Raw genomic sequence first — 24,195 nt, 5'->3', positions numbered from 1 at the left:
TATATTCATAAGACAGAAGCCAAGTACACTACTTAGCAGGCAAGGAGTGACTAATCACTGGGAAACAGCATGAAACAGGTTCTTAAACCATCTCTCCCATTTTCAATGTTGTGTGAACACAGCTTATCTGCTTCATCCCAAAGTCATATGGGAGTGCTTAAACTTTCTCTTTGTGCTGGACTAGAGAAGAAAAGAAGGACTTCCAGGGCCAAATCAGGCTCAGCTGGTAGTTGACAACTAAAAGCCAGCTGATAATTGATGAAACTTGTCTTTGTCACCTCTCCATTATCAGAGTTGCTATTTCCTGTGAAATTTCACTGTCCACAGTATAAAAAGAGGGGGATCCAGATTTGCTCTCTTATAACTCTAACATGCTTTCTGCTCAGAACTCACTGTTTCAATTTAACTGTCTCAGGCCATACACTTTGTTCTCTGTTATTTTACTCTCAAAGGGCCAGTACATAAATTCCTCGTTTCCTTTTTTTTTTAGAAACAGAAACTGATCTTACCCTAAATTTTCTTTTACAGGGGTCATAAGAAAAATGTTAAACTATTTTTGTAGTGCTCTACATATTCTTGTTGGTCTTCTAAGAGCACTTCAGACTTTGACCCATTTTCCACCACTCTGCAATCCTCTAGCAGCTCTGTGTACAATCCTGCTTCCAGTTTGCTTTCAGGCAAAAGCAGTTTCTGTCTCCTCTCCCCCCCTCCTTTTCTTTTTTTCTGCAGAAAAACATTGTAATGGCTTCAAGCTTCCCATAAAAGTATGTTCCCAAGTTTGTGTAAGATGAACAAGGCAGAGTTTCCTGAGTCATTGCCCCTTTGCATTCACCAAATGCCATTATGCATACAGCCTGCACCTCCAGGCTTCCAAAACGTTAATACCCTAGAACTCCTGTCATACTATGACTGTATCATTTTACATTCAGAAGCAGTTTTGTCTTCCATTGTATTTTTGACTAACTTAGAATGTCTGATCTTGATTTTGTGTTTAACAAAATTTCAGCTAGTGACAGACTGTTCTAGAGATGGTGCTCACACGTTCATCAGCAGTAAGCATACATCTCTTCTAGAGTTGCTTGTGAATAACCTTTTATCTGTCTTAATGCCATTTTCCACCAGACCATTCAGTTTAGGATGTCTGGAACTTGATATGTTACATGTTGAAATCCATAATCCTCTGCAACAGTTCTGCCTATCAAGGGGTAGACCAACATCAGGTGTAAAAATTTCTAGTCGTGTCTGGCAAATACAGATTTAATTATTCCCATGAAAACATTTTCATACAAATTTCTCCATGTAGCCTTATGGTAACACAAATAATAATCCAACAATATAGTTTCTGAGACGGACTTTTTGTTACTATTCCCATGTGCAATAATACTCTATTATTTTTGAGAATTCATCTCGAGAGTGTCTTTATCAGTATGTTTCCTGGCTTATGCTATATTTTTGAATATTGTAATTGCAACTGAAAAAAAGCCACCTTATTCTGCAGTTATATTTAACCAGTGCCACCTTTGCTGTGGGCACAAATGTTATGTGACTAGTTCCTGCTATTGCCAATTTTCCGTAAATGAACATGTAAAACTTCTTTCACTTATCCTCTTCCTCTCCTCTAATGCACAGGGATGTTCTGATTTGGTAAGTGCCCAGTATTCAGCCTAATCTGTAAGCATCCCATCCTTCAGCTATTTTCCAAAGCATCTGAAAATGCCTAGGTCTGTGTACTAGGTCAATAATTTTGATACTTGAAGATAGGAACTTTATTAACCCTGTAAGCTTTGAAAGTCTCTGTCCAAGCTTGAGTACCATTGTGTGCTCTTCTTTATAAGTGCTTGACTAATAAGCTACTAATAAAGACTGTCAAGTTTGGCATGAATTTTCCCACAGATTGTACAATCCCTCCCACTTTGCACACTCCTTTGTCTTTCTGATCTCTGAAGTCTGGAATAGCTTGGCGTTGACTGCTGCCTTTGTACCATCTTCTTTAGCCCTTCTTTCAAACATTTTCTAGAACCTGAATCTCCACATTTGTTGAATAATGTGTGTCCTGTTTCACAGTCCTGTCAAATGTACTTTTTAGTCTTTTGTGATGTTCTGCTGCTGTTTTCTCACAAGTCAGAACATCATCAATATACATTTCAATAGATTCAGTTCCTTGAAGTAATATGTAGCACTTACTGAAAATTCTCAGGAGTATATTTTAAGGCAAAGGAAGCCTGTGAAAGTACTACATCCTGCATAAGGCATTGAAAGTGGCTTGCCTCCCTATCTGGGGACATTTGTAAGAGCAAGGCAGATATACATTTAAATTAGTTAAAAGATTAACGTGTCACTTCATAGAAAAAAAATTTTTTTAACAATATCTATTTAATTCTCTTAGATTTAACCACAAATGGTAACGGAGATTTACTTTCAATGTTAGTTGTACATATTCAGTGGCCTTTTCTAATCTTTCTCATCACTTGTTAACTAAATGGTCAAGTTTCTCTCGGAATTTCTGTCTCTATTTCTGGCTTAGATATTTCTAAATGAACAGGATCTATGGCCAGTGTACACATACCATTAAGGAAAGCTGGTCTTCTACATTACTCTTTCTGGGCTCTTTCATGACATACAGCCTCTGCATTTCAGCATGTTTTAAATTAAAAATTGAGTTTGGGCCAAAATATTTGTTCCCACTGATTTTAATAATTGAATCTGTTTCATTTTTGCTTTCAATTCAAGACCACACAGTCCCTTACTTTAGCTTCCTGATATAAGCTCTCAATTCTACTAGACTTTCCAATATGTATTTTGGTTTCTGTCCTGGTTTCAGCTGGGATAGAGTTAAATTTCTTCCTAGTGCTGTGTTTTGGATTTAGCATGAGGAGAATGTTGATAACACACTGATGTTTTCAGTTGTTGCTAAGTACCCTCCTAGTCAAGGACAGCTCCCATGCCCTACCGACCAAGCTAGGTGCACAAAATGGGAGGGAACGTAGTCAGGACAGCCAGCCCAGCTGGCCAACGGGGTATTCCATACCATGTGATGTCATGCTCAGTATATGAACGGTAGGCGTGATCCAGGAAGTAGCGATCGTTACTTGGTTATCGGTCAGCGCGGGTGGTGAGCAATTGCATTGTGCATCACCCATTTTATATATTTTATCATTCTTCTTCTCTTCTTCTTCTTCTCCTTCTTCTTCTTGTTATTATTATTTTCCCTCTTCTGTTCTATTAAACTGTCTTTATCTCAACCCACGAGTTTTTCTCACTCTTCCCCTTCCGATTCTCTCCCTGCCTCCCTGGCGGGGCGGGGGAGTGAAATATCGGCTGCGTGGGGTTTGGCTGCCTGCCAGGTTAAACCACGACATTTCTGATTCAGTTGTTTGGAGTCCCCCTTATATTCTGCTGTTACAAACTGGCCCACAGATGCTGTCCTGTTACAAAGTCCCTACACGCACCTTCAAGGTAACTTACACAGACCTTGGGAGCAAGTGCAAATTTGAGAAGGAGCAGATCTGGGAATGTCACAGGGCAGCCTTGGGACCACACACTTAAGAACAACCCAGACAAAAGCCATACCAGATAACCAGCATATGTGCCAGAAGAAACACTGACAAGACACTGTAGACAAGCCTATAATATATTGGAGTTCTGCTGATTTAGCCTCCTGCTACACACACACCTGCCTAGAGCCAACCTCATCAGAGCTGGGGATGCCACCAGTCAGTCATAGGGTGCCAATGTAACCAGTGCCCTATGCTTGCATGTCCTGATAACATTTCAGTAAGCTACCACACATGGCTGCTGCTTACTTGGGTCTGACATGCCTTGCCAGCCTCACAACAGAGGTCAGAACAGCCAGATGTACTCTTTTTTTGTTGTTTATAAAGGAACGGTACTGTCCTCAGCCAGGCATGCACAAGGGCACAAACTCTTAGCTAGAGATAATGTAAACAGGAATGGACTTTATTTGGGTAATCCCTTTGCCCAAGACTATCTCCCCTGCCACTACCCACTGACCTTCTCTCCCTTTCTCTTCATCTCTGAGTTTCACTGCCTAAATGCTGTAGAGAATCCAGGTAATCTACAACCACACAAAACCCCACAGCTTGCTTTCTATCTCTCTCAGGAAAGAGAAATGGCCTGTGAGTGAGAGGGTCTGGGCTTCCTCCTGAGCACAGCACTAATGGATTTTTTTTTCAGCTCTGTGACCAAAATTCTGAAGAGGAAATATTCACTTCATTTTTCAAGGCCATTTAACACTAGCAAAGAGCTGGATTCACAAAACCCAAGGATTGAAGGCAGTGATCTCCCAGTTCCCATGTGCAGTACCTCTTCAACCAGGAACACCAAAGTGCCCAGATGGGAAAGTTCAGCCCAGATCTTTTTCATCTTCCCCTCCCCCTTTCCTCTCTGCATGCATGGTAAGAGTTTAATGTACATTTTGAGCTGACAGGGATGAGAACTGAGAAGGGTTAATGTCTGCAGCTTCAGCTGGGGCATGTTGTGTGTTGGAGAAGTAATGCTGCCAGAAGTAATGTCCTGTAGTTCCTTTTTCCATCTCCCATGCAAGAACAAATCCATTTGAACATAGGGGAGGCATGGCAGCACGTGTGCTGGCACTCATTGAGGCTTGGTGACTTTTCCTGCCAAGTCCAAGGCAGGTACTAGGCGAGCTAACAGGAGCAGAGCTGAGCTGAGTGGCGAGATCTCTGTGTAGCTGGGGAACGTAGCGGCTGTTCTGAAAGAAATTACTACAGTAAGTAGGTAAGCAGTTTTCAATTTTTTTCATTAAGTAAAGGTGTGTAGAAATATATATTCAAACACATAGAAAAACATATACTGAAATAGTAATACAAAAATTGTTAGGTCCTTTGAAGGCCAAGGAGGTATTTACAAAATTATTTACTTAAGGAATGCAATGCTCCTACAACTCTTGTATGCTCAGGGATTCCCATCCCCTCAGGTGCTAAGTAATATACATATGCCTGAAGATTAAATCAAATATGTATTAGAAGCACTGCTTCTGATTTGCATTATTTCAAATTAAATACTGAAATTCCAAAGAGAGGTTTCTTCCTCCTAGGAACTTGCAGTATAAATTACAAGAGCAATTATTTCAAAATGTGTGTAAAAAATGCATATCAATAAGGTGCTGTGCATAATGAAGAATATGATTTGTTCAGCCTGGCTATTTGAGCATTCTTGTTTTCTGCCAAGTGGAAGGATATGACAGTGAGCCAAACAAGAACAATGTGCAAAGAAAGGAAATTACAACACATATAGAAGGAGATAGCTGGTGTGTTAAGAGAAATCAGAGAGGCTTATACAATTACAATGAGAAAAAAAAATAGCAGGAAGGAAGTAAACTCATGAATAAAGATAGAAAATAATGAGTTTAAAATGACTAAACTAGCTGCTGTTTAAATCTGTCTCAAGAGAAATGAAGATGAGGCACACAGGCATCTAAAAAGTATTGAAGGACATTGCAAATATAGCTGCTGATATAAGAGAAAGAAATCAAACATAGAAATGAACAAATAGACAAATAATGTCAAGGATGTAAACTGTTAGGCAGCAAAAAGAAAGATCAAATTTGTGTTTTGCATGTAAATAAATTACAATATAAAAATATACTGCGGGAGATCATTAGGGGTGGTATAAGATTCTGACAAGTCCATGTAAAGAGCGGGGATGAGAAGAATTCTGGGTGTATTTCCATGTAAATGTGAGGTTCGAAATTAACATAAACTTTCCATCATGCAGCAGTGAGCGAGTCCCAGTGTTTTCAAGAGTAAAAACAATCACTAATAGTATTTCCATCTCTTTTTGTTTTCCTCCATAATTTTTAGATGTCAGATCTCAGATGCACTCTTGGTTCCAGACTTTTGTTTGAACAAAGAAAAAGAATTTTTTTTTTCTTTTCAACTTGGGAAAATAAATAAGGTTACTCTTTATCCTAGTCATTCTTAGGATATTGGAAGCTGTTGTCTTTCTGTAATGCCAGGGCACCAGTGGCTGTTTCAGATGCATGCCCCAAAGGAGTTCCTGTTAAGAAGTTGAATAATTAGGGCTTTAGTAACTCACTGAGGAGAAGCTGGTGTCTCGTCTTTCTGGTCTGCAAAACTGTGATGAGTCTATAGGACCAGTCTAGGAACATAAGGCACTTTGTACTATGAAGATGCAAAGCTAAGGTGGATTTCAAATGACTTTATACTGTCAGTGCAGTACAGGTATATCTTGCACAGAGCAGCAGGTATATCTTGCATGAATATTTCTGCTATTTGTGAATAGATTTTCTGGGAAATTATCTTGAGCAAACTGTGGAATGAAACACTATGGTTTCTCCTAGCCCTAGTGTTGTGTCTGCACTTAGCTTATTAAGTATACTTCTCTGTCCTTGGTGGGAGGAGCAGAGCGGCCTTTTTTTGGTGATTTATGGATTATTTTGTATTTTTATTCAGTTCTTGTTCCTGAAGGCATGCAACAGTATAAGAATCTTCATTTTCATTTAACATAAAATAATTGTTTAGCTCTTATGATTCCAAAGAAAGCTTCAAAGAATGAAATATGTAAGCCATGAAGACTCTAAAAAGTCTCTGAAAATATTATATATTATAATATCTCTTAATTGGTCTTGCAATTTCATAGTCTGTGCTCATCAAATATTTGGGTTATTGTTAATGTAAAAATCACAGGGATAGTTGACTTGAATAAGATGTGAACAATAAACACTTCAACACTTCTAAGGAGGAAGCATCGTGTCTTTCAGTATTACGCATTAGCATAGACACAGAAGAAGTTACTGTTGTATGATAGGTAGCTTTCCCCACCTCAGTGAGGAAAGGAGTAATTTTTCCTGATTTTGTTTTTACTTTTAATAAATAATAAAATAGTAAGGTCTTTGCAAAGCAGCTAATGACCGATGTGGACCAATATTGGTTGGTTTATATTGATGAGATGGTGGGTGGTAAAGATGGTGTCGGAGAGGAGAAAGGAGCAGCAGTATCTCTTTCAATTATTGTTGAATGGGCTCATTGGCTTTAAATGAGCTTACATTTCAATATGACAAAACAAAACCAGGCTTGGTTAATTAGACTCTGGGATTTCATAAAAAAAAAGAAAAGAGAAAAACGAATCTGTCCCTATTGAGCTTCATTACCTTTATTTTTATTTTCTTTTAAGAAAAAAATATTTCTATGGAGAAGGCTGTCAAATTAACACTGGTATGTGCTTCTCTAAGGATTTCCTGAATATACCATTTTAAAAGGTTTTCTTATTAAGCCAGTTCCCATCAGACAGTTCCTTGTCAAACCATGCCTGCAAAATAATCCTTGCTATTTCTGGCCATTGATTAGACAGTCACACAACAAAGGAATGCTTCTCTTCTCTTTGGATGTTAGAAAACATAGTCCTAAGCTGGAATTCATTGATGCCTGTGGATTTTGAGTGCTGAGGTAGAGACTTCCTCACCAAGGTAATAAAAACTGAGCTAGCAAATATTATTTTCATTGTCTAATGCTAATTGCATTACTTTTTTTTTTTTTTCCCAAAACCCTTTCTTACCTTCCTGTTTTCTTGGCTGGCAAAATTACATGGAACACATGTATAATATCTATACATGACTATAATATGACAGAAGGCTGTCTTTTTTGGGAGTGATATTTTAGTTCCATCATGATGACATACTTCCAGTTTCCCTTCTATCCTCTATGCAAAAATATAGTTTCAAAGTCAACTGAGTTCCTGGTGAAAGTGTTATGATGTTCTAGCAATTACATTTTAGGCAGTTCAAGCATCTCCTTGACCAGTACTTGATCAAGTTCTAATTTTGTTAAACAAACAGATGTATTTACTTTTTTTAAAATTATTAAGAATGCAAACATGCCTTTATTATAAGACCAATAGTAGCAATAGGGAAATGTAAAATTAATATGTTTGCTGGAGCCCACATTTCTTGTAGCACAGTTAAACTTGATGTTAACGCAGCAAAGGAAATAAAAAACATTATGATCTCATTCTTTGTACTTGGTCGGTCTTCCAGGGACAGTTCTTCTCCTGCCAAAACTATGTAGCTCCCATTAATACAATGTCAGTCTTTCACAGCTAACTCTTTTTAACTGATGTGGCATCCTTCTATTGTATTGTATTTCAGTAGGGATTAAAATGTAGTTTCCAATGTGCAATTGCTGGCTGTGCATGTGAAGATACTGTCTGTCACACAAAAAATAGTAGCTAATAAAAAATGTCCTTTTCTTCATGTAGCTGGGAGGAGTTTTATGTTTCTCTATCATCATTTGAATCATGGCAATATCTAGAGGCTTTCATCAGATGAAGTCCCATTAGCTAGACAGTGTGAAGGGGTGGAAGTCATGCAAGGTAGAAAGGAAGAATAACTGGGGAGGTAACAGACAAGCAGATGGGAAAGAGAAAAGCATGAGTGACAAGGGATTGCTTGGCCATAGTAGGAATCAGTGTACAGGAGACAGTAAGAGGCCCTATAGCACAGCATGGGAGACTTAGTGGGCAAGTGTCATGGGATGAAAACTGATTGGCAAATAGAGTTCATCCCCGTTCATGTGAATTCCCCTTTGGCTTATATCTGTGGTTACTACGTAGATGATACATAGGTTTCATGTCTGCACAGCTCTCCCATCTCCTCCCTCTTCCCCCAATAACAACTGCAGAGTGAAGTTCACTGCACAAATTTTAAAAATATATGACTATTTCTAATTAATTAATAAACAAAGCCTGATTTTAAATAAGGGTTGATTTGCTGAAAAGTTATATTTTTACTCCATTTTAAGTAAAAAACATAATGCTGCTGTTTTTTTTCCTGTTCTTTCCATCAGCGTTGTTTCCTAAATGTTGTCAAATGGGGCACTGGGTTAAATATTTTTCTTTCTTACAACTGGAAATAGGATTAATACCTATCAGATAGACCATGAACTATTTATATTTCAAACAGCATTGACTGTCCTGTAGTAATTTACCACTTTCCCTCCCTTCTCCCCCTTCTCCATCAGTTATAATATGACTTGGAAAATTATGGTATCACCAATGTATTTATATATCTGTATTTATATATTCATACACTCTTCTTACTTAAAAACTCTCAAAATATCTTCACATCCACATCCTTTCTCAACAGTTGTGTGCTCTGCCTGCCATGGATCTTCTGAAAAGGTGATGACCCATGATGAAAGTGACCTTGATATTATCTTCATATTCCTTCCTTTCTCTAGCTGACCAATATTTACTAATGCTGAGCAATCTCATTTATTTTCTGTTGTATCCCTCAGATAAGTAAGTGTTACCAGGCCACAGTTAGAGGATTCAGAATCAATCCCACGGTATTCATTAAGGATAAGTCATTTGCTCCATGTAGAATGGCTGGTCCCTCAAGGCTCAAGCTACTATAAGACTGTCCTCTGTGCCCCCTCCTTTTGCCTGGGTACATTAAGCCTACCTGTGCTTTAGTTCTTAGTGGGGTGGGAAATAAGGAGTTTTAATGCACCAGGAATCAAGTAGATAGGAAGGTAGAGGACTAAGCACAGGCGGCCATCAGTAGAAGGTAAAAGGCACCCTGGAAAACTCAAACAATTTTTCTTTCTAAGACCGCAGGAAGCAGCTGAAAGCATTGTGTCTCTCTGGCTTTTAATCACATCCCAGGTTTCTCCTGAGGTAGTACCAACTGTGCAATCTTCCTTTACTTACAGCTCATAATACACAAAATCTATCTTTCTGGCTCTGTCCCCTCCATCAATTTTTCTTCCTTCATCTCTTCTATCTTTTTGTGAACAACCGTCCTTGCATCCAAACTATTCAAAGATTCAGACTGCTGTTCTTACATTTGCCCCACAACAGTATTTTTATTGAAAAAGCTGTTTTCCTTCCTTATTTTTTCCACTGTTCTGTTTTGTTGGTTTGTTTTTTAAATGTATATGTGACTTACCTTGGGGTCTGTAGGTTTTGGTTTTTCAATGGATGAATACAATAAAGTATCTTTTATTTTCAATGCTTCTCCAGAAATAACTATTTTTTCCAGTCCTCATGTATAAACATGGATTTAAAAATTTAGTTTCAGATTTTGTTGATAGAGGGAGACTAGATTTAGTTTCTTTGAGATGGGTTCTTAACCTGTCACGTATCATTCAGCCATAAAGTAAACGGAAATAACAACACTAGGGACTTGTCATCTTCTCTTGTCACGGCTTTGAATTTCCTTTTCTTTCTGTTCATCAGGAAATGGCAATTGGCCCAGTTTGTTGTCATAAGGGTCATTCTCTCTGCTATCTGCACGTGTTGCATGTCTGTGGTGACTATAGCACATTTTATTTGTGGAACAGAAACATTAAGAAAGCAATGTTTCCTATTTCAATTTAAGAGAGTGTAAAAATCACTAAAAAAAGCTGAAAACAGAAGGGACGCTTCTGCTGTGGCTCTTCAATTAATGCCATCAGATGCTCTCCCCAGTGACCTCAACTCTTGGCTGAACTTGGCCACGACCTCTGGGTCTTCCCGGCTCGCCTGGCTCGGGCACAGTTGGGCTGAGCCTTGGCTGGCAAGGCTCTGTCCCGTCCTGCCCTGCCCTGGGGTCACCCTCGGCTGCCGGCTCCCCAGCCCTCAGGGGGCAGCTGGCCCATGCAGTACCCTGACAATGGGCTTTAATTGGTGCTATTTGGCTTCTACTCTTCCACATTTCCTTGCCCATAAACACAGAAATTTTACTCAAGTGAAGTTTCTGCACAGTGCCTTTCAGATTTTCTTTGCATATCTCCCGCTACTGCATGAAGCAAAGTGATAATTATCTATTTTATGTGAGTCCATACCCATTCCTCTTCTCTGGCTGGATTCATGAATGGAAAAGGAAAAATATTTCTCTCTCACTGTGTCATGTAAGAGGAAAGGCTGCTTACACACTCTTTCCTCACTGTACCCTTGTGCAAAAGCCGGACAAAATCAGGTTCTATTTTAAAAAAGCTTACTTCAGTTTTCCATTAGTAAGTTGATTGTTCTGGGGTCAATAGATTAATAAAATATAAATGAAGCTTTGGCTTCCTAAATAAAAGCGTAAAGCTTAAGTTATAGTAGCAGATTCATTGTCTCCCTGGTTACATGACTTGTGCTTTCTCTAATGACCTGAAGACAATGACAGGAATGAGCCAAATTACTTGAAGGGAGATTGCATGCACCATATAGCTTGCTGAGCTATAAGATCTCCAGGGGTCCCTTCCAAACTAAATTATTCCATGACTGCATAAATAAAGGGCAAAAGAATAACCTCTATGTCAGAAGCAAAGCCCCCATCCTTTCTAGGGAAAGATGCGAATTAAGAGGAGTTTCCATTAGGAAAATGTCTGATATCAGAAAAGATATCTATACCTATTGCCTGGAAGAAGTCTCCCAATTCAAATCCCACTTGGGGTCTAGAAGGAAAACAGCTGTCCCCACAATCAGTACAGAATTTACAAAGAATAATTCTTTGTTTCATCCATTTTGAAATTAATCTGTATTGTGCATCAATTTGTTGATTTGGTAACTTAGACACTTTGAAGAATGGAGGCCGCCTCAGTTGTGACTTTGCTGTATTTTTGTATTCTTATTCAGTCTAATGAAATGTCAGCAGTTTATTCAATGGTACATTTACTTAGTTATAGGTTGGCTTGAACATACAAAAAGTATGTGGAACTACTCTACTCCTGCGATTTTAAGCATGTTTCAAGTACCTGTAAGAATACATGTAGTCTGAGCAAGATTTTGACAAATCACTTTAGTCTTTTTCTAAATGTACATCTGTTCACAATTAATGTTTATAACAGATTAGTGAGTTTTACCCTTTTTTCATATTATCTTCAATATACCTTTCTGATTAGCATAACTTACAACGAAACCTGTCGCTTTTAGAAAATCGTCACTTATGTTGTTCTCTCAAACACTTGGATAAGTCTGCATATTAATCAAATTTTTAATAGAAAAAAAAAGATTCAATAGGTGCTATTTCTAATTCCTAGATAGTCAGGCTAGTAGGCAGGTATTGCTGTATGCGAACTCTGTGTTTAAGTATGCATCTTGCTACGGCTATTCAAGTGTCCTGTAACAGTTGCTTTGGGTCAGGTATAACAGTATTGTCTGAACAAGGTGGATTATTAAAAAAATATTCAAGGCATTACACCTATTTTAATGTTAAGTAACTGTTTGTGAAAAGATTGCTTGATTTTCAGGTGAATTCATTATTCAAATTATTTATTGGTTTCTTGGTTTGCAAATGGTTCATGAACTGTTCATTGCAGACACAATGCAATGCTGTATTAGTAGGTTACTGAAGTTTAATGATTTTACTTTATTCTATGAAAGCCTTAAAGTATTACTTGATTCTCTCACTGGAAAGGTTTAGGTGCTTAGGCAACTCACTAGCATAGTATGAATAGGATATTTTCCATATCAATATATAATTTCAAATGAATAATTTATGAATATTTGAGTGGAAAATATCTTATTCATAAACATTCATAGTAATCTAACGTTCAATTATCCACAGAAAGTGAAAAAGAAAGAATGGCAGATATTTAAACTAGCTTTGGTAGAAACAGAAACAGCTGTTTATGGAAATATTCTTCTAATACATATTAACTTTGATTAATAGCTTCACAAGTTTTGTGATTTTATCATGGGTTTCATCATATTCCACCTTTCATTTTCCATTTTATTCGATCTGATGTTTTGAAGCCCATGTTAGTATGCTTTGGTATGGAATGGATAGCATGCTCTTATCTATGGCTACCAGTTCCTCTGCAGACATGGTTTCATTGAAGGGCTATCAAAGCAATGAGCAGTTCCTGCATAAACATGTGTGCAAAGGTTCAGTTTTCAAGCATGAGAGTGGAAATAGCATTCCAGAAACCTTGTACAGGTATGGAAATAGGATATATGCAAACCAGTAATAGCAACCTGATGCAAGCTTTAGATCTGCATATTTGAAATTTGATTTCCATTGAAAAAAGGCCTATAAACTCTGTGTGTATTTCTCTTAAGCATAATCATATGAGATGGTTACAGTAATGATGGCTTGAGGGAATCACATAAGAATATAAATCACTGAAAGAAAATTCTGGACTATCCTACGAAAATCAACATCTTGGAGAAATCTAAAGGCTGGAATTCAAGGTATTGTTGAGCTCAGCACAGTTTGTGTGAAAACGGAGAAGGAAATGTGATTCTGAGCTGTTTCTCTATTTCCCTGTTCCTCAGCACCTCAACAAACAAAGCAAGGAGAGAAGGAAGGAAATGTGCTTCTCCTTTTTCTGCTTGTGGTTAAGGAAAACATCTATGAATTAATCTTTTAGGAAGCGCAACAAATTTACATCCAAGCATCCAGCAAGCTCTGCTGGAGTGGCATGGAGCAGAGAGGGCTGTGTCTTTACCTGTTCTCTTTCCTGTATGTATACCTGTACCTTTCCGTGTATTTCTAGCCTGTTTCCCCTCCGTATGGTATCTCTCTTTCCAGTCCTTCAGATCTGGCCCCGAGACTTGAGTATTTTGTAGTTGGCTGGAGCAGAGGTGGGAAGCACTCTATTCCCCTTTATGCCTTTGCATGGTTGCACAGAAAATACCTCAGTCTCTAAGACTTTCAGACAGGATGGAAGTCTTAACAAGAATATTTCTTTCTAACTATCCTCCCTGAAAAGGGACTACAGTTGAGCTCTCTGTGGTAGGAACTACCTCTTACTATCCATGTTCATTCTTCAGTGGATTCTTCTTGCACGTAATTTGCAGCACAGCAGCAGCAAGGGGATAAGAAAAAATCCCCAGGAAGTGGTACAGAGAAGCAAAGGTAAACCTCTCTATTTTCAGATTTGGGTGTATTAATAAGGTGTTAAAAATCTTGGATTTGGCTGCACGTATTGGAGTCCAGGAGCACCTTAGATGAGGCACAATGTTAAGATTAAGGCTTCCTATTTATGTGTGGTTCTTTAAAATGGAATACTCCTCCTCCCTACACAAGTGATTTCATTTGGAAAAGACATTGCACTTTCATGATTCCTCATGTTGTGAATGTCAAATATGCAGAGCAAGGATTCAATCCTCTTGACAGTCTGTGGTGAAAGCATGTGTATACCTTTTGAAAAATCAGCTATTACCTTAGAGAATATATGTATGGTTGCTGATTTTCCAAGATACGCACCATCGTGCACCCTTGAGAATGGTAAAACCTTTTCTGCGTGAAAGCAGCAACTACATTTACAAAAAGCTGCACATGCCAACCGTGTCAAGAATCTTCACAGTAAAGACTCCCCAAGATAACTCCTGCATGATAAGCAGTTAAATTACATTATGTAAATTGCATGCAAATATATGCACCACATACAATAATTAAAACCTTCCTAAATACATATTTGCAAAATACAATCTGTCATGGTCCACGAGGTTATAATCTACATTTTTTAAATGAACGGTGCAAAAACTCTGAAAATTCACACAGAAGTGAATGATAATCATTTGAAACATAATGACCTATCATTTATCAACTTAGGTTCTTTACAGAGTGTCACTCATTCAAAACAATCCACTGATTCACTAAATAAAAATTGGAAGCCCTTACCAACAATTTGTGATTGCATAAAATATAAGAACTAATGTGCTATTGCAAATGTGTGCCTTCAGTAATAGTGGATTGAAGTGAAAAATTGCATATGCAATGTTATGAAACAGAACCTGGCAAGAAGAGAAAATTTACTAAGAAACATGACAAAGTGCTTGCAGAAAGTGGCCTTGGGAATTATTTTTAAACTTCATCTTTCAATTTTTCTCGGAAAATAGCGCCTCTTGTAGGACATTACAGTTCAAACCATGCTGGGTACATGTGTAGCTGTCTCAAAGGGAGCAGGGTTAACTGATAAATCATACCAATCTCTTTCTGAGTCACGCTGGTGATCTGTAGAGGTGTCCAGCCCAAGTTCTGACCAGGTTTGACATGCTCTTCAAGCTATAGTCCATGGCAGGATTACAAGCCACAGTGGCATAGTAGCGCTGTGTGATAGCACTGTGTGAGTTATGAGTCTAAAATCAGGAACTGCACAGTCTGGCACCAAATGCTCCTCTTGTACCTTCTCTTGTGTGGGGGGGAGATTGTCAAGGTGGTAATCTTCTCTCTCCCTCTTATTTTCCATTGCCGTCCCAGAAGGAGTTTCAGTGGTTTTCTCCTCCTGCTTCGAGTTTGCAGAACTGATATTCCCATGATGCTTTCAGCTGATTTGAGTCAGGACTGACCTATGAAGGTCAACAACTAGGAGAAATCTAAAGGCTGGAATTCAAGGTACAGCTGAGCCCAGCGCAGTCTGTGGGGAAAGGGAACAGGTACAAATCTCACAGTACCTTGTGATGCCTGCTGCAAAAGACAGGCAGCTTGAGAAGGTGATGACTCCTGCCTACCTCCATCTATACCTGCAGGAGCAAAACTACTGGCCTAGAACCTCCCTTTTTTTTTCTTTCAGCTGACAAAATTTAGTGAATTTGATTCTTCTGGTTTTAAGGAGGTCAGTCAGTGCTCAGCAAGCCTCAGCACAACAGTATACAGCCTTTCAGCCTGCTCTTGCCAGCAGTGAGATACAGGCTTATCTGTAGCCATGGGACTAATCTCCTAAGATTGCCAGGGCTTGTCACATACGTAAAAGTAAAAGTATGCTTTTTAAGAATTCATGGTTTGGCGACTGAGGAAAGCTCTCCCACCTTTCAATGCAAGTATGTAGTAGTGATGAATTAGCAGAATGAATGAGTGTAAAAATGGCCTTTTTTTCTCGTGTTTGAAATAATGCCTATTAACAATAACAATCAGCACCTTTCAGCTGACATTGGTGACCACTGGGGTTGACTGATAATGCATAAGCCTAAGGAGGAAAGTCACTTTGCCAGTTGCTGACTTGTGAATATTGGATAGTTTCAGATTTCTTTACATGGCATATTCTGTTTGAGGCATGTGTTACACAGGCACTGAATATCTTTGGTAGAGTTCCTTATTGCCAGAGAATAGGTCCATCCTCCTTCACAATAAGCTAATTGTGTTTTTTCTTTCCAGTACATCACGTTAGTGAAATAAAGAATATTTTTAAAAGCCTACTCCCAGAAGAGGGCGGCTAAGCACCCTGCTACAGGACTGTTTGCAAATTACTCTGAGCCTGATCCTGCCACCTGTGCTCATATCAAGTAGCAGCACTGATATTCTTGATGGAGCTGCCTATGAAATCATTCCACCTGCCACCCTGGTACTTTCTGAGTTGGCCTTATGCTGAGCTCTGAGTTTCTGTCCATTCTGCCAGAAGAGCAGGCAGGAGGCTGTCACAGTTGTACAACTCCTGCACGGAGGCAGGAGAATCCGTGCTGGGTTTTCCAGTGAGGCGCTGTCAGAAAAGACTTTTATAAAAAGAGAAAATTGAATTTGCAGGCTTCTGACCAGCTGTGGAAATCCAGAGCACTAGCATTTATCAGAACCAAATAACAAATTATTTAAACTCCACTTATCACTATTTAGGGGTTTGTAGCATTTTGAAATGCCTCTAAATAAGCAGTGTCCGAGCCACCAAAATAAGCAGTGTCTGACCACCACACGGAAAAATGGTTTAAAAAAAGCACTTTCCAAGTAAAATGTCCAGCCTTTTATTTATATAATCCAGCATATAATAATTGTCCTTAAAAATAAAGATATTGACATATATAACAAAATGGCATGGCACTTTACTGAATGTTGAATTCTCTGAGTGGTGCTGTCCTCATATTTAAATCTATTAGAAGTTTAACATAACAGCAGGCCAGCTGGCAGCCTTGAGAACAATGGTAAGAAGGCATTCAGAAACGTGCTCTGCAGGGATGTATATCGACGTGACAAGGAAAGTATATTGACATGGGCTTTAGTTTTGTGGAAAGGAGAGAAAGGCAAGAATGTAGACTCTGATACTTTTGTGTGACAATTATGGTCAGCTGGGGCCCTGCTACCCTACCTGAGTGGGGTATCTGCAGGGAACTTCTGTGAAGGTTGAAAGTTTGAAACTAATGTTTCCAATTTACATAGGTATAGCTATATGTAACATTGTTTTCAAAGTGGATATAAATATCCACTAGCACAGGAACAGAATCTGTCAAAAAAAAGAGGTGGAAATTATTTTAATATGATTGATTTATTTGGTTTTATACTGACAAGAATATCTGCCATAGGCAGAAGGATTATTGCAAAAATAATTCATTTAGCATTTATAAAGGGCTTTTTGGTCTTAATTTCTTTTATATATTTTATGACTTGGCCAATACAGCATAAAAACACCTTATTGTGAATGTAAACTTCTTAAGAAAACATTACCTTAGCTAATGCAAAGGGAGTTAACAAAGCTGCCAATGATGCAGCCCTCCAGACAGAGGCGTATAAACCAGTTGCCCTCTACAGCTTTGGTCCCTCAGATCAAGCCTTATAAGGGTGCAGGGATCAAATTGCCAGTCAGTGTCCATGACTGACAAACACGTTTCATTTTGTTTGCCTGTGAAAGGATGCTACCTCCTTACAATAATCACAGGGCAAGTAGTCTTCATAAACAGCATGTTTTCTTTTTGCATGTTTTGCTTATTTGGAAAAAGCATCTGGAATAGTAATGCTCCGAGTGCTGTGCGGGGAAGCAGAGCAGAGCTGCTGCTGCATAGTTTAAGAGTTAAGTCCTGAGGAGATGAAAATAGAAACCCTGATTGCTGGTTGTCTCATCAGCCCTTGTGAAAAGCAGCTGACAGTGTTCATGTTTGGAAGAGGAGAGGAAATTGGAAATCCATTACATTTCTCCTGGTATTTCAGTCACAGGAATATATGTGTCTGCAGTTTGGAAAATACAGAGAGGCTAAGACGCTGAAGTCACAATTCAGAAATGTCCATTGACACACATTAGCAGAATAGCGAACTGGTTAAGAAAAAAATAGCTTTGTTTCTTCAAACTCAGTCTGTGATAATGGGAAACAGGACTCCCGAAGCTAGATGGGGTAGCTCTGGGCTTTTTCCCTTTCTGCTTGATTTTTGTTTGTGACTGAATGCTGAAATTTGGATTTGGCATCATGAATGTCAGCCACCAGACTGGGACTTGGACCGAGAGTAGCTTGCAGAATATCAGTGACCATTTTGATTGTGATAAACACCACAAAACCATAACAAAAGCAGTTGTCTCCTAAGAGCGAACAGAGTGGTTGCTGGTTTGACACCCACACACTTGTCCCTCCCTCACTGTTTCTATCTTCACACTTCAAACCCCCTCACAGAGCTTCAGATCGACTGTTGCACAAAGTACCCGGCACGTTTCAAGGCCAGAAAGTCACACAAAACCTACAATCGACACTCATCAGGGCAGGCAGTTTGGGTGATGGATATTGGGCCGCCTCCTGAAATCTGCAGTAAAGGCACACAGAAAGATGGTTTTGCAAAAAGTGCTATGTGTGGTGCTACTTGCTACTCAGCAGGATAAAAGAAGGAAAGTAGGTGGAAAGTACTCGATTCTGACAACAAAAGAATAGTATGCACTGCCTTTTTTTAATGAGATTTCATTTTTCTGTTGAATCAGCTATTGGTCTTGTGATTCTGTCACTGACATGCACGCTGTCATCTGGACTTCAGTATCGTGCTGTTGCCCAGCATTAAAAATGCCAATTTATTTGTCGTTGTCTTCTAGAACACTATCCATTTATTCGTATGGCACTAAGGATGCACAGTTCCCAGACAATCCTTTTTTTTTCTTTCTTTCTTTCTTTTTTTAATATACACAGTAAAAAGGAATATAGGCAGAGATTATAACAAGATCTTAGGTCTCTGATAATCCTCCCACGGCTGCTGAGAGGGCTGCATGGCCCCCTTAGGGCACCTTCCAGCACAGCCAGCCTGCAGCCACCGGGATGGCAGGGCTCCCCCGAGAGACCGGAGGAATCCTTTTTGCTTCCTTGACTTTACTGAAAGTAGAGCAAAGCTCCCGTATGAACTTCAACCTGTATGAACATTCTTCTCTGATTCCAGTGCCTTTTCTTCACATTTTGCTGCACACAAAACTTATCAGATTTAACTATTTGAGGAAGTTGAAGAGAGAACAAAAAATATTTGGGGCCCAAAAGAGACAAAGAATTGTTAGGTGACAATCTGTGTTCCAATTTAGGGGAACTTTTCCATCAGCTGCTCTCAGAGAACTTGAAATACACTTTCTCTTGCCTTTGCAGAATTGCTCTGCTTTGCCTTCAGAGTGAATGTGGCAATTTTCCAAACCAAATTTACAGGGGAGAGGAAATAAATCACTCTAATGTTTGGCTGGTAGGAATCCAAGCAGTAGAGAAACTACCTCCTTTCTAGAAAGTCTTGTAAAAAATGGCCCGATTTACTTAATCTTTTCGACTCACTAATGTTTCTGCTTGAGTCTACAGTTTGCAAGCTATAAACATTGTGACAAATAATGAAGTAATCATGCAATTAGGACTCAATTACTTATGCTGTAAGAGTGACCTCTTGCTTGTTTTCCCCCCACATAAGAAGAAATAAATATTGTATCTTTTTCTCCCCTCTGGTGCTAGTTTATGGCTTGAATTATGTGATATCCAGAAAGTTCTTTCTCCTGGTTTTACCTTTGTACGGTTATCTAGACTGTGGTCTGCCGTGAGGCACTCAGGATGCACGGTACATTTTACTAGTTGCCCTCAGCACATGGACAAGTGAGGAGCGGGGGGATGCAGAGAGGATGAGCTGTGGCTTCTTTCCCTCTCCAAAACTCAAGGCAGTCTGGTGGGACAAGGAGCAGGGATGGACAAATTGTGGCTTTTGAACTCTGTGCGCTCCTGTGGCAATTCAAGAGCAGCTGTCAGGCCAAGGCTGTGCCACGTGGTTATCATTCGGGCTCTATTGGTATAAGGGCAGGACCTGAGTAACCCGCATCGCTGGCTGTGGGAAGAAGTGACCCAGCAGATGCTGCTGGGTTCAGCCTGGCAGAGGTTCACTTTGGCATATTGAATCATGCCCACCCCCGTTCCACAGCGGGACTCTTCAGCCATCGCTGTCTCCCTCCTGTGACCCACTCCCTGTGCCTCCCCTTGCTTTCCACTCTCATACCGCATGTGAGATGCAACACACGTACATGTGTATCTCATGCTGTTTGGCTATATGAAGATATTGGTCAGAAATTTTGGGCAGTGCTACTGCACGGCTTTGGCAAAGGGGGAAACAAAGAAGAAATCCTGGCTCGAAGGTGCCATGTAGTGCCATCTTAAAGTATAGCTTTGTGGGTCCGCTGGCCCAGGTTGGAAGGAATCTGTTGATCGCTCAGTCGGTGGGCTGCCAGGTGTCCTATGTCTTAAATAACTTCCTGTAATAGAGGCTTGGGTCATCTGTCTCGTATGGAAAACATTCAGTACGCGGGCTTTCCTGTATTTCTATGGAGACCTGCCATTTTCTTCCAGGTGCCCACAGCACAGATGCAGCAGTTAACGTGAATGTCAGCTAAATCATGCAGCTGTTCAGTCTGGTGGCTGGGGACCAAAGACTCACACGTGCCCAATGTATAGTCACTTTACATTGTTTGACTCGGACTGTGGCAGAGTTTGCTACTTCAAATCTTGTCTATTTTCCATCGTGGAGTCCCAGGTGCATCTATGCTCAGCATCTCATAAATGCCCTCAGCTGGTATGGTCTGCACCCTGATGCTCTTCTCAAGGCTGTGTGTAAGAGGCTCCTAACAAGGACCTTCTTTCAGTCTGTCTGGAGTTCAGGATGCAAGCCTCTTTTGGGTGAAACAGAGACTTCGCATTTTTCCTCTTGAGCTCTTTGTCGCTGGAAGTGCTTCATCTGTCTGCTTTTCACAGCAGCAGTGCCGCTGATTTGGTTCTGAGTGCATAGAGATAGATCTGAGGTGCCAGAATAATCTATTTCTCTCATGACATGCGCAGCATATTAAAATTAAGCAATGGCTGACTTATATTTGCACTTAAATTAGACCATAATAGCACTGTTCTTAGGGGACCCTAATAAGAACTGGAGAATGACACTAAATCAATGGACTTCTTGTTAAAAGAACTAAACTAAAACTCAGATGCTAAGCCCAATGGACTTTGTTCAAACCTGTTAAAATAGACTTTCCATGAAATAATGTTGACAAGAAAGAGTTTTATCTTCAGGTTTTTAAAAGTACCTCTTACATGAATAAACAGAGAAGTAAAATAGAAAGCCATTGTTTGTTAAAAAAAAAAAGAAGGATTAAAAAAAAGCATGTTAACACAAATCCCATGCAGCGCGAGAATAGCATGTGGTTTTCTTTTTAGTTTGGTCAACTTTATCAAGTATTTTTATTCCATTCCCTTCCAACACAATGCATTTCTCACTTTATGTTTCATTTGAATTACTCTTCTAGCTGTATCCATGCATGCTGAGATCTCTTCTGCAAAACACCCAGGATCCTGGCTCAGCTTCCTTTCAGTTTCCACCCCTTACAGGACAGCCTAAATAAGGCAGAATCTCTTCAGTCATAAAGACATCACACCAGAAGCTACGTCCAAAAACCCTTTCCGGAGGGACAAGGATAAATCCTCATCATTCCAGATGAGTTAATGAGCACTCTGCATGAAATCAGTCAGACTGCTCATTACAAGTCTCCATCACTGTACTTTCTTCTTTCCCTCTCTGCCTGAATTTTAGATGTACCTTTAGATTCCCCCTTAATCACTTGCTTCTGAGGGTGCTGGCCTGCCCTTGGCTGGTTGCTTTTTCAAAACAAGCTTCCTGTCTTTGTGTAGTAAGTGTTTTTTTGCCTCTTTTCAGTGATGGTTGGGCAGACAGAGATGAAGTCATTGAAGGTTACGAACCTGAAGCAAACGGAGGTATCACTATCAAACTGCAGTCTCCAGAGGTCTTGGCGTTTGATGACTACTATCTGAAGCTGCGCCTGGACACCAACACCCGCAACCCCTGGTTTCCTGAGTTCTGGCAGCACAGATTTCAGTGCCGCCTCCCAGGGCACCCGCTAGAGAATCCCAACTTCCAGAAGAACTGCACTGGTAACCTGTCAACTATTTTCCTGTTTGAGTCTGTCTGGCAAAAATTTGTCTTGGCGTTTTTTGGTTGTTTTTTTTGTTCTTCTTTTTTTTTTTTTTAATGTATAAATCATCGGTGAAAAGTGTCAACCCCAAATTGTGCAGATGTAAATCCCAACTCTGGCGGGAGCAGTCTGGCACTGGTTGCACAGCCTCCTGTCAATTTAGTTCTGCTCTGTTATAGAGCGACTTGTTCCCTTTTCATATTTTAGGGCTATGCTGAGGCTGACAAGGGTGCCCAAGTTTGTAATATGGCTTGTAAAAATTAAGTAACCATTAAATTTTAACAAAAGTAGGAACAAATTTAAACTTTTTTTCTCAAAGCCAGCTTTTCTGATCAGCTGAATAATCAGGAAATTCACAGAAAATATTATGGCAGAAAACAAATTTTAAGGAAAATTAATGAGTCTTAAAATTGGCCAGTCATCTGCTTCACCCTTTCTTTTCTTCACCCATTAAAACATTTATAGTTTGTTTCCACTATGTAGCACTCATAAAAAACACGCTGTCCTACAGATAGAAGTAACTCTTACCTCATAGCAAGAGAAGTGTATCTGTGTATAGACAGGTTTTCTCTTCCATGGCAGAATCTGAGAAAATAAACTAAAATGTTCCAGTAAGATTAAATTTATTAGTAAATTAAGTGAGAAGTGATCACTTTTCTGTAAAATAGTTGTTGAATAATTTTTGCAAATATTTTGTTTGCAGTTTGTAAATATTTCATTTCTGGTCAAAAAGGCATATTCTGATAGTAAGGAAGTTACTCCATTAGAAACAAAACTAATGAAGCCTGGTTTCCCATGGATTTGTGTCCTATTCTTTAAGTCTCCACCTCCTCTAATCTGTAGCAGTAATCTCAGCTGGTCTTCATGTGCTCCTTGAGCTGAATTCCCATAGTGTTTCTAGTTGTTCCTTTCTCCATCAGTAACACTTCTTAACACCACCTTCCACATTACCTTTTGTTTCCCCGTAGTTCTCTTATTAACAGCTAAGACATATCACCAAATACTGTCACTGACTCAAAACTGGCCTGGCAGACAGGCTGGCCCATCCTCAAAGGAGTCCTTAACTTTGGACTCCAGCAAAATGTTGATTTATGGTATAAATATATTTAATTGGTTTGGAGACTGCTGCAGCTCAGACAAAGGAGTTAATATAGGCCAAAATATATATATAATAATATAGGGCAGAAATTACTAAGGGGAGGTTGAATGATGCCTGCACAGAGCAAATGCATAACCTTCTTTCTTAAGAAGCTTAAAATTGCATTGTTTTGATCATTCCTTTCACATAAATAAATTTCATGCTGATACTCTATAAAAAGGTCCCATTTCTGAGGAAATTTCAGCGTTTGTTGTAAACATGGGTAGTTTGTTATCCAGCCTCTGCTTGGTTATGAAACTAAGCAATCAGCTCTTAAATTTGGTGGTGAACCACTGATAACCCTCTGGCTTATCACACACATAAGAAGTTCATAAAAGTCTCAAATCACTAAAGGGAAGCACCACGAGATATCTATTCCCAGTAATGGCATACCTACAGAATCAAGAGACCTACATGTCCCCAGCGAGTCTGGGGGCAACAAAATATTGTATTTATTTTTCTTTAACTGCACAGAGTTGACTGGTGACTGTTCGGCATCACCAGAGCTTTCTGCACACATATCTTTATCCGACCTTTCTAGAGGGTTAAAAGAATGTCACTTCAAATACTAACAGCTTCCAAGCTTGCTGGTGGAGCCTTTCTCTCCAAGGAGGTCTAGTATGACAGTGCCAAGAAACTGCCTTCATTACTTCTCACAGGTGTGGAGAGAGGCCTTTTCACAAACTCTCTGTAAAAAAAGGAGTCGGAATTGCCTCCTCCCTCCTTCACAAAGCATCTCCATGCACAAACTTGAAGGAGAGAATCCGTGCTGCTCAATAAATAATAAGCACTAATATTTGAAATCCATTAAAAGTACCAATAGATGAAGTTCTGACTTCTTTGTGGTAGTACTGCATCACCCCAGAAAAAATATGATTATTCAATATTGGTATCAAGTGCCTTAACTCCATTATATCTAAGAGATTTCACTCTTATCTCTCAGTATTCTATCAATATTCTTGTAACAAGGTACACAGGGTT

The 24,195-nt window shown here is 39.4% G+C and overlaps 1 protein-coding gene across 2 annotated transcripts in view; it reads left to right on the top strand.

Moving 5' to 3' along the window:
- Positions 1-24,195, top strand: part of GRM1 (glutamate metabotropic receptor 1) — a 182,817-nt gene that overhangs the window by 93,047 nt on the left and 65,575 nt on the right. For both annotated transcript variants that reach the window (XM_075146214.1, XM_075146215.1), the window contains exon 3: positions 21,800-22,035. In XM_075146214.1, coding sequence (XP_075002315.1) covers positions 21,800-22,035 — 236 coding nt within the window. The remainder of the gene's footprint in view (positions 1-21,799; positions 22,036-24,195) is intronic.

The sequence above is a fragment of the Calonectris borealis genome, chromosome 3 (assembly GCF_964195595.1).
Source record: "Calonectris borealis chromosome 3, bCalBor7.hap1.2, whole genome shotgun sequence".
NCBI lineage: Eukaryota > Metazoa > Chordata > Aves > Procellariiformes > Procellariidae > Calonectris > Calonectris borealis.
This window is presented reverse-complemented; position numbering and strand designations above follow the sequence as displayed.